General features: G+C 34.5%; 1 protein-coding gene across 2 annotated transcripts in view; it reads right to left on the bottom strand.

Moving 5' to 3' along the window:
• Positions 1–11,496, bottom strand: part of SYDE2 (synapse defective Rho GTPase homolog 2) — a 51,646-nt gene that overhangs the window by 25,958 nt on the left and 14,192 nt on the right. For both annotated transcript variants that reach the window (XM_019414012.2, XM_019414011.2), the window contains exons 3-4: positions 5,297–6,399; positions 1,030–1,156 (exon numbers count right to left, since the gene is read on the bottom strand). In XM_019414012.2, the coding sequence (XP_019269557.2) occupies positions 1,030–1,156; positions 5,297–6,399 (1,230 nt within the window). The remainder of the gene's footprint in view (positions 1–1,029; positions 1,157–5,296; positions 6,400–11,496) is intronic.

Below are 11,496 nucleotides of genomic sequence, written 5' to 3'. Positions count from 1 at the left end.
TATCCATGTAGATCACCTACTAGTACCTCAAATTCAGTATATAAGTTTGAAACAAAACCCAGTTCATAGTTTTTTGTGTTGTTTTTTTTTTTTTTTTTTTTTTTTTTTCACATTTCTCCACCAAAAGCAGTAGCTCTCCTCTCAGCTTCTTAGTTTCTGCAAATGGTACCAAATCAACAAGGCGTCAAAGTCATGCTTGTCTGGGCCCTCTCTTTCTTCATATCCTTTCAGTTCTATTCTTTCCTATTGTTACTGCTACAAGACTCCTTCAGCTCTTATCACCTCGTTGCTGGTACTACTGCTACCAGCAAAGCTAATTGGTCTTCTGTCCTCTGGTTTCTTTTAATTACAATCCGTCACATAGAGTTGCCAGATTAATATTCCTGAAGACTATCTCTCTAAAGATTTCACTCCCCTGCTGAAAAATCTTTGATGGGGGGGCGCCTGGGTGGCTCAGTCGGTTGAGGGTCCAACTTCAGCTCAGGTCATGGTCTTGCAGTTCGTGAGTTCGGGCCCCACGCTAACAAACAGCTCCGAGCCTGGAGCCTGCTTCAGATTCTGTATCTCTCTCTCTCTCTCCCCCTCCCCTGCTAATGCTCTGCCTCTCTCTGTCTCTCAAAAATAAATAAAAAAATCTTTGATGGGTCCCCTCTGCCTAGTAAATAAATCTGAATTCTCTATCCAAATGGTCAATGCCCTTTACATGACCTGGCGACAATCAAACTGAACTCTGATGGTGTTTTATTTATCCTTCTATGAAGAAAATGTACCTTTTTCTTTCTGCTACCTAGTAATAGCTAATTTAACATAGGTCGTATTTCCCCCCAATATTTATTGGTTGTTTGAGGGCAAGGACCATATCTTGGTACTACCTCCCCACAGAAAATAATACAATGTTTGTGAAGGAAGGAAAATAAGACTTCAGAATAAAACCCAATTAAATTTAGGCTACAAAATAGTATTTTAAGTCCTTTTCCTACAGATGTAGTCTTTCCAGAATGTGTACAGAGAATAAAAACTATTTATTACCTGTTATTACATTTATATCTGGGTACTGGTTTTCACACAGACCAACAGCTTTGCTATCTCTCTCAAAAGCCTCTCGAAGTTCTTTCTTGACTGCTGCCGAACCACATAATCGGTACAGGCCTACTACCTAGAAATAAAATTATGGCCACATTATGATAAATTTGATAAGAAGATATAACAGCACAAAATATTTAAGTCACATGAACTTGGTAACCAAATATGTTCTGATGACATTTAATTAAAAATACCTCAAACAGCTTTTGAAATCTCACCATAGACTATATTCATCAGTTTAATAAAAACATTCTATATTCTTTCATTTAAATTCAGACAATATACTATGATTTCTATAATGCTGGCTATCTTAAGATACAAGCCCTTCCCTTTAGTCTTATATGCTCAACCAATATCTCCATGCCCCAAGGTCATGCCTTTTCACATCTTTTCCCTGAACTGAAGAAATGCAGCACAGTGGTTAAACAAGGGTTTGGGATTCCATATAGTCTCACTCTGTAACTCTTTGCTTAGTGAATTTGGGCAAATTATTTAATCTCTTTAAACTCAATTTATTTATCCATAAAAAAGTAATACCATTGAAATAAAATTCCAATATACTATTTGTGTGAAGTTACCTTTTTAGAAGAAAAAAAAGATCCTCAGGAAGAAATGAATTTTTTAACTTACTAAGTTAATTGATTATAAAGGGACAGAGGAAATTCAATTAAAATATATTAAAATTAAAATTAAACCTTTAGTTCAAAATGTATATAAGATACACAGATACCACCCACCCTACATTAAAAAGATTCATTTTTTAAACACAGTTCATATAGGAGATAAAATACTAAGTCTTAGGAAGTTCACTATAAAGTCACTGAGAAGAAATCAGCACTGTATCTGTAAAGAGAAAACATAACTGATTAAGCAATCAGAGTTAAAAAAAAAAACCAAAACCTTCAAGAAAATTAAGAAAAATACGTGGTTGTTGATTATATTTCCACATCAAAGACTGTTTAGGAAGCTGAATCACCTTGAGTTGAAGGAAGTTATAAAGAAATTATTTCAAGACAGAAAAAAGTAAAAACAAACAGTGAGGATCCCCAAAGATTTGAACCAGGAATCACTTTAAAATCATATAAACAGGGGCGCCTGGGTGGCTCAGTCGGTTAAGCCTCCGACTTCAGCTCAGGTCACGATCTCACGGTCCGTGAGTTCGAGCCCCGCGAGTTCGAGCCCTGCGTCGGGCTCTGGGCTGATGGCTCAGAGCCTGGAGCCTGCTTCCGATTCTGTGTCTCCCTCTCTCTCTGCCCCTCCCCCATTCATGCTCTGTCTCTCTCTGTCTCAAAAATAAATAAACGTTAAAAAAAAAAAAATTAAAAAAAAAATCATATAAACAATCTAGGAAAAGGAGTACACAAATGAAATTTCCAGGTGTACTTATGATACAAACCTCTCCAAGTCATTACATAACTGATAGAATACAAAAGGTGGGTCTTGATATAGGAAAATATTACTAATGGACATAGAGAAATATTATCCAAAATAGTTGAGATGATAAGCTATTAAGTATTAATTGAAAGATACTAAGGAAACTACAACTATTTCTGAGAGAAGGTAACGCAAGGTGCTGCTACATTCAAAAGGATGGACGTAATATGGGAAACTAAGGAATGTACTTAGAAGGAAATTTCCTATTCTTATACAAATTCATAGTGCGTTTGCATTGAGAATAGCATGTCCTATGTTGGTCACATCATCACAAGACATGGTAGAACCACAGATGATCCAGAAAATGAAACTAAAATTTTAACAGGATCAAAGAAAATGCTATCATATTAGAAGAAACTAATTTGATTGAGTGGAGCCCTTCTGGTGTAGGCACACTTAAGTGTCACAAAATCCCATAATAAAGATGTATCCCCTTGAACTTGAGAAGGAGGTGAACCTAGAACAAGTTAAAGAAAGCAATACTTCAATAGTAAGTAATAAATTAATGGTAACATGTTGTCCATGTTACCAAAAGCTGAAAATACAAAGGTAATTTTTAAAGGTGAATAAAAGAAGATAGATCTAATACAGAGATTTCAAGGAAAAGACACTTTAGGATATACCCCTAATTTCAGAGGCTGACTTCTTAAATCAAACACTTCAAGTACATGCTTGATGCCCCTATCAGGGATAGAATCTGTACTGGATAAACCAGGAGTATGATTTCCATCGTAATTTTTCCCATTGAAAGCAGGGGATAGGTGGTAATAGCCTTCAAAGCATTTGGAAGATGCCACAAACTATTTTTGTATGACTGTTAAAACCTGATGCTCCTGATAACAAACACAAGAATAATTACTGACTAAAAAGGTAACCAAAATTTAAGCAGTGTGCTAGTCTGTAAAATACAGACACAATAAGCCTCTTTCTCTGGCAGGGCAGGGGAGAGAGAGAATAAGCAAAAGAAACGAAACAAACAAACAAGCAAAAAAAGGTGTTTAAAAATTGCAGTTCCAAATGGACTACTATAAATTTTATTTTTTAGTTCATAGGAAATAATTCTTTAATAAAATACTATTTCTAAACTTTAAGTATAGAAATAAAAAGCATTGCTAAAAATATTTTGTTGGTATTTAAAATAAATTACAACAGTCTTAGTCATAAAGAAAAGAAATGCTCAAACGCTACTGGGGATATAACAAAGCAATCAGTAGCTAGTTGCAAGAGGCACTCCCTAGCCAAACTTGGGATAATTTAAGCTTCAAAGAATAATGACTATAATTGATGGTAACAAATTGAATAAATAAAAATTCATGAAAAAATTATAAGTTTTATATACCCATTCTTTATAAACTATCTCAGAAAATAGATTGTAAAAGTACAGTGCTATTTGAGTTACTTATTTTAAAATTCAGTTGTAAAAGTTTAATAATTTGAAATTGGCCTAATCTCTGACCTTTCTACATGTTGCCTGAAAAAAAAAAATGGGAGAAAAACAGAGAACCTTAAGAAAAAGTAACTGGACCAAAAGTTGGATTGGAAACTAAAAGCCGTATTCTCATATAGAAAATATAAACTCTATCTGAATAATAGAGAAGAGGTTTCAAAAGCTCAGATGTACCTCTTACCTTCAGGAAACTACTGCATCTACTTTTATAGATATAAGCAAATAAGGCCCACAGAGATTAAGTGACTTGCCCAACATCACACAGCTAATTAATAATGGAGGAGAAACCGGTACCCAAGTTTCCTGCATCTTAATACAAAACCCCACTAACTTACTTACACTGTTTCTGTAGTTTCCACATCAGGTTCAAGGTGAGTTATTTTAAAACTCTTTTCTACACATAAAGAAATCATAATTCTGATTCGTTGATATTTACCTCTGATGTTTTTAATCAATGTCACAAATTCTGATAGTATTAAAGCAGAAATACTTCAGAATATCTAATTTTAGGCTTAATTTTTGAATTTAAACTATTACTTGCACCTCAGAATAACATCCTGAATGATATGTTTTTTCTCATTGTCACAGTCCACATGTATTAATGAAAAAAAGATAAGGTCTACAACTGGTTAACATTACATATCTTATTATATATAACACCAGGGTTTTTGTTTCCTTTAATGGGCTGCTTTTACATTTTTAAATTTTATTTTATTTTATTTTATTTTATTTTATTTTATTTTATTTTATTTTATTTTACCTTCTCACTTAAAAGGAAGAGAGAATGAGACATGTTATTAGTAGGACCTCTCCTTATCCTCCAAACTATCCCAAAGTTCAGAGACAAATAAGCTTATGTATGCTTCCTGAAGTGTGGGATGAGGGAGAGTTGGGAACAAGGGCAGGGAGTTAGTTTTAGGAGTATAGCAGGGTTTTAAGATTCACTGTTGGAATTTTGTACCACAGGAATGTCAAACCATGCAGAAACATTCCTTAAATGAATTAGTCTTTGCCTATCATAGCTCTGGCTTTTCTTAGGAATGTCATTGTAAAGCAATCCTGATAGTAGGTATAAAACCCACATAATTCTGCATCACAACATAAATTGTGGAACCATCTAGCATGCTCTCAATTGCTCACTGACAATGTAGGTGAAGATGTGAATTATACCCTAAACAATAATGGGATAAATTTTAAAAACAGGAATGAGAAAATGTCTAAATTAGATTTTTTTAACCTTACCTTGAATCCCTTCCCCCAAGACCTACTATAAATTTAATTAATTAAGGTAGATAAATACATCGGGAGGTAGTAGAGAAACTGAAATAATACCTGACAGCCTCTCTTTTCAATTTCCATAATACATTTTTGTATCAGAAGTGGCACCTTCAGTCCTGTATTTTCTTTCTCTACAACTTTTCGAATATCAACACCAAATATTACTGGTTCTCGATTTATAGCCAGTCCAGGAAGAGAATTATCCCACTGTTCCAGAAGAGTCACTTTCACATAAATAAGACCTCGAGGCTCAAGTTTGACAGCCAACTGATGTGTCTTTGTCACTCTGAATAAGGTGGGGAGAACAACAGTTCCGTGACAACACACTCGATTTTTTCTTGGAGTCGGTTCCCAACTGAATACTACTAATTTCAAATGCTGTGCATTTTCAATTTCTATGTTGAAAGTATGATCCATGTCTAAAAATGTTGTCCGACATGTGAGCAAAGCTGTTCTTGCTTTGTTTACTGAATCTACCTGAATTGCACAAAAGACATCTTTTGAATCTATCCGAGGTGGTTTTAAATCCTCAGCACCATAGAAATGCACACTCATGAGCCCAGATATGTACTGAGAACACTTAGGTTGATCAGAAAAACTATAATGTCTAAAAGCATCAATGTCTATTTCACTCTTGCTGCAACTACTTGGAATTATTTCTTTTCCCTTTCCAAATTTGTTGTCAGATCCATGTTTGCTAGATTTAGTTATAAGTTCAGGTGAATCTCCATCACTGAGGTAACCACCTTTGCAGGAATACTTAGAACTCACAGATGTTTTCTTCTGGTAGCTGTGCTGAGAAGATACACTGGTATCCAGATGGTACCGACTTATGACATTCCTCTTAGCAGCTGTGGTTGTGTTCCCAGAAGGTAGAATATTGGCATGATGAATTTCTCGACAGGTACATTTAGACAAGGAAGGAGTATTATCTGGATTGTTCATGTAATTCAAAGTTCCTTTAACACTCAGTTTTCGGCTAAGTTCTGGCAACCTTTTCATTTTCATGGAAAGTTTCCTCACAGTTCGTGGAGATTTTATTTTATCTGGGAAAGACCAGTTAATTGAACTGCTTTTTTTCACAGGGCTAGGGCTTGGAGAAGATAATTCGGTAGCTCCCAGTTCAGTCTTATTTGTAGCACCTAGGATCCCAGGACCTTTTAAAAAAAAAAAAAAAAAAAAAAAAAAAAAAAAAAAAGATATTATAAGGTGATATGTTTTGATTCCTACTTTATAAATCATCAACTAAACAGACTCTCCCATGGACAGAAATTTCTCCCTTGTTTTATCACACTGGGGAGATTTAGTAAGTTACAAATTTAGGTAAATCTCCATTACCACCTTCAAACACAATATCAAGGATTTCCAGGGGTGCCTAGATGGCTCAGTAGGTAGAGCAAGTGACTCTTGATCTTGAGATTGTGAGTTTTAGCCTCATGCTGAGTGTAGAGATTACATAAAAATAAAATCTTAAAGAAAGGGGGGTCGGGATTTCCAAATGGCTTAGGGTGGAAAGAAGCATCTTGGTCTCCATCTTCTTTTCTACTTTAAAGGTTTGGAGGAAGGGTAATATAGATTCCTTTTAAATCTTTCCCACTGCAATATAATTCAGGGAGTATGTTATTTTATAACCATGAACAGTGGATATCAGAGGAAACTAGGAAAGCTTCCTATTTTGATATGTTTATTTTGGCATATTATCTATTTGAGTGTTTATTTAGAAATCCTACTCCAATTTTAAAAAGAAAAAAGAAATCCTACTCTAATAAAAGAACATTTGTTTATACTTCTCTAAAAACTAAATTTTATCACATAGCAGTGGTTTTTTTTAAAAAAGTTAAAAACAAAACAAGCTTATTATTATTATTTATTTACTTTTTTTTTTTAAGTAGGCTTAATGCCCAATGCAGAGCCCAACACGGGGCTTGAACTCACCACCCTGAGATTAAGACCTGAGCTGAGATCAAGTCAAATGCTTTATGACTGAGCCACCCAGGCACCCCAAAAACCGAACAAGTTTATAATTTTGACAACTAAGAGCCCTTTCTTTCTTCGATGTTCCCTCAGAACATATCACGAAAGATTATACATAGAATGAAACACAGTTAATCAAGAATAATTGAATATTGATTAGTCAGTCAGAGAAAGACAAATATCATAGGACTTTACTCATATGAGGACTTTAAGAGACAAAACAGATGAACGTAAGGGAAGGGAAACAAAAATAATATAAAAACAGGGAGGGGACAAAGCACAAGAGACTCATAAATATGGAGAACAAACAGGGTTACTGGAGGGGGTGTGGGAGGGGGGATGGGCTAACTGGGTAAGGGGCACTAAGGAATTCACTCCTGAAATCGTTGTACTATATGCTAACTAATGTGAATGTAAATTAAAAAAATAAAACTTAAAAAAAAGAAGAAAAAAAGAATAACTGAATATTGAATATCATAAAGCTAACTGAATAATTTTAAAAACTATAAAGACATTTTCTTTCTTTTATTATTTATATACAATAATTCCCTGGAACTTCAAAAGCTAAATTAGGGCTTTTCCTTGCAATTTCAATATATTAAATAACAGTACAGAGACATAAATAAGTTTTGTTATCGTCTCAGTTTTCATGAAGAGTAAAGCATTGAAATGTTTTTTATTTTTTTCTCCACACAAAAATAGCTTTTTTCCCCCCTAAATGTCAAAATTATCCAGGTTTACAATAAAAAGTTTTTAAAAGATACAAAGAAATCCAAATAGCCTAAACTGAGCTATTAAGAGATGAGTCATTATAAATAGTGAGATGAAAATAATATCCAAAGTAGTTTAACAGTAAATTGTTAATATTTATAGCACTAGCCAACATTTATTGAGCTAGACAAAGTATGAAAAATTAATTTAACACTTAGTATGCACAGATTCTGATTTAATTCTTGAAATAGCCTTAAGAGTTAAGATACCACAAGCATCCCATCCTCCAGACAAGGACCTCATGCACAGAGCTGATTTGTTTAAGATCACAAAGCAGCTAAGTGGCAGAAACAGGTACAATTCAAACCTAAGCATAGGCCTTCAGAGCCTATATTCTTAAATACTGTACTTTAGAGTACTTCCATCCTTCTAAACATTTTTCTGTCTATACATATACATTAAATTGATTTTTAATGGTGGCTTCTTAACCATTATTAAGAAGTTAAGGGGCACCTGGATGGCTCAGTAGGTTAAGCATCTAACTTCAGCTCAGGTCATGATCTCATGGTTCATGAGTTTGGGTGCATTAGGCTCTCTGCTGTCAGCCCAGAGCCCACTTCAGATCCTCTGTCTCCCTCTCTCTCTGCCCCTCCCCCAACCCTTCCCTCTCTCAAAAATAAATAAATGTTTGTTTTTAAATAAAATATTCCATTTAACCTTAAACTTTCTTTTTTCTTTTTTTTAAGTTTGTTTATTTACTTATTTATTTAGAGAGAAGGAGGGAGGGAAGGGGGGAAAGAGAGGGAAAGACAGAATCCCAGCCAGGCTCCAGGCTGTCAGCGCCAGCCGGACGCAGGGCTCAAACTCACAAACTCACAAACTCATGACCTGAGCCAAAATCAAGAGTCAGACGCATAACCCACTTAACTGACTGAGGAGCCACCAAGGGGCCCCTCAACCTTAAACTTTCAATGCCTCAGTTAAAAAAAAAAAAATGTATAAACTGACTAATCAATTTTATTTTAAAATGTGAAACTGTTCCTATTTAAGTGTTTAATAAAGCAAAATGAAAATAACTTCTAAAATCTATTATATAAGTTTAAACTGTTTCTTTAAAGAAACAATTTAGGGGTGCCTGGCTGGCTCACTCAGGACAGCATGTGACTCTAGATCTTGGGGCTGGGCTTCGAGCTTACTTAAAAAAAAAAAAAGAATAAATGAAACAATCTATGATTTAAATTATTTAAAATTTAAATGGGTTTTTCACACTTCCTCTAACTATTCCTTATAAAGATCTCTAATGACCCTAATATCAGAGGTTACTCTATGAAATACTACATTTCACAATTAAAATAACGAAAGAGTATTAATTCATTTCAAAATCGATAGATTAAATGACCTTTCTTTTAAAGTGCTAATATAATCTCCCTCCACCCCTCTTTATATGTCCTAAAAACAAAGAAGTGGTTTCTTTATAGAGAAAGGACTATTTTAAGTATGCCTGCGGGGCCTTTCTGGTAAATAACAAATAAGAAATGGAATATTTGATAAACTAGACAAAGCATTCCCTTGTACTGTAAATTGTAGTACAATTCTATTGGTTTACTGGCCTAAAACATTCTATAGTAATCAGAGTCCTGCTGTAGTCTACAATCTATTTTGTCAACGGCTTAAAAAGCTATCCAGTATATTAAATTGCTCTAGGTTCTATTAAAGTATTACGGAGTTAATTTAACATTTTGACTTTTTTTACACATCATGCATTAAATATTCTTATTGAAGTCTTTAACTATTAAAATGAAATACTGTGTATGTTAGCAATTTCTACTTCAGACAAGACTAAACTTATTAAAATAAAAATGCTTTGTTTTTATAAAACCCAAGAGCTGAAATACTACCAAATTCAATAACTGCTTAAAATTAAACCAAAATTATACTAATCAAATCACAGACTAGCTATACAGGGAAAGTACAAAATGAAAATCTTTGTAAATCCATAAACCAGGCTAGAATCAAGTGAAACTGGCAAATTCCTTCAGCACCTAGAACAGTAACTGGCACACAGCAGAAATTGAGCGTTTATAGAGTAAATCAATTAATCAACCAACCAATTGTCAGTTGCCTGTAAAGTGGTAAACCTTTTAGGAAATATAATATAGGAATTACTATAATAGTTACCAGCCATAAAAACCCAGTAATGATACTAGTAATTAATCCAAATAAAGTGAAATAGATCATGATGATGATCACTCCTCTAGTAGTGGAAATAATCTATTAACACCCAACATAACCAGTCAAATAGATTAGGACACACCAACCCTATTAAATATTATAAAATTGGTAAACAATAATGTTAATCTACATGTAACAATACAAGATGAAAACATCAAGTGGAAATATCAAAAACCAAAAACAGGGGCACCTGGGGAGCTCAGTCAGTTAAGCATTCAACTCGATTTCGGCTCAAGTCATGACCTCAAGTCATGTGATTGAGCCCCAAGTCAGGCATCAAACTGGGCAAGGAGCCTGCTTGAGATTCTCTCTCTCTCCCTCTCCCTCTGCCCCTCCCCTGTACATGGGGGTGTGGGGGAAGGGGCATGCTCTCCCTTTCTCGAACAAAACAAAACAAAAACACCAAAAACAGACTGCTATGATCGCAACTAGATAAAACATAAATATACATATGGGACTTAATAAACAAAATAACAAGTCATAATTGTGTTAGAATGATTAAAAAATTGTCAACGATACTAAATATACTCGAGCTTTTTTATTTCTTGATCAGAAAATTATTTTGAAATTCAACCATTATCTTTGCCTATTTCTCAACAGTTCTCATTTTTGATGTTTATTTATTTTGAGAGAGAGAGAGCATGCACACAAGAGCGAGAGGGGGAGGGGCAGAGAGGGAGGGAGAGAGAGAATCCCAAACAGGCTCCACCCTCAGCGTGGGGCTCAATCTCACAACCCTGAGATCATTACCTGAGCCAAAACCAATAGTCAAATGCTTAACTAACGGAGCCACCCAGGCACCCCTCAACAGCTCTGTTAATATTGCTAAAGAAAACAGATCACTTTAGGTAACCTTTCTGATCAAACTAAAACAAAATGATGACATACAAATAAACTAAATATTTCCTTTAGTCAACTTAGGACTGTGCTTATTATATTTTAATAAGATGCTAAAAAGAAGAATAACAGAGAGAGAGGAAACATAAATAACAGCTCTACCCTACTTTCAAGTTTTTGTTTTTGTTTTTATAATATCTGTTAGTCTTTCTAGGTTCACAATTTGCCACAAACATAAAATAATAAAGTTTGAAGACAGCAACTTAAATCAAAATATGTGTAACTTTACAGACACTGGCTTTCTAACTTTGCTGTTATTCTTATGCCCTCTTGCCTTTCCTGCACCATACAAACCCATCACTCTCTGCCATACTCCTGCAAGCTTCCCTACCACTCCAATCACAACCTGTATTCCAAACTATTATTTCATAAAGCATTTATTCCTCTTTCCATCTAGCTTACATCCTCTTTCCATCTAGCTTACAAAAAAAAAAAACCCC

The sequence above is a fragment of the Panthera pardus genome, unplaced genomic scaffold (assembly GCF_024362965.1).
Source record: "Panthera pardus isolate Hobbes unplaced genomic scaffold, ASM2436296v1 HiC_scaffold_11, whole genome shotgun sequence".
Taxonomy (NCBI): Eukaryota; Metazoa; Chordata; class Mammalia; order Carnivora; family Felidae; genus Panthera; species Panthera pardus.
This window is presented reverse-complemented; position numbering and strand designations above follow the sequence as displayed.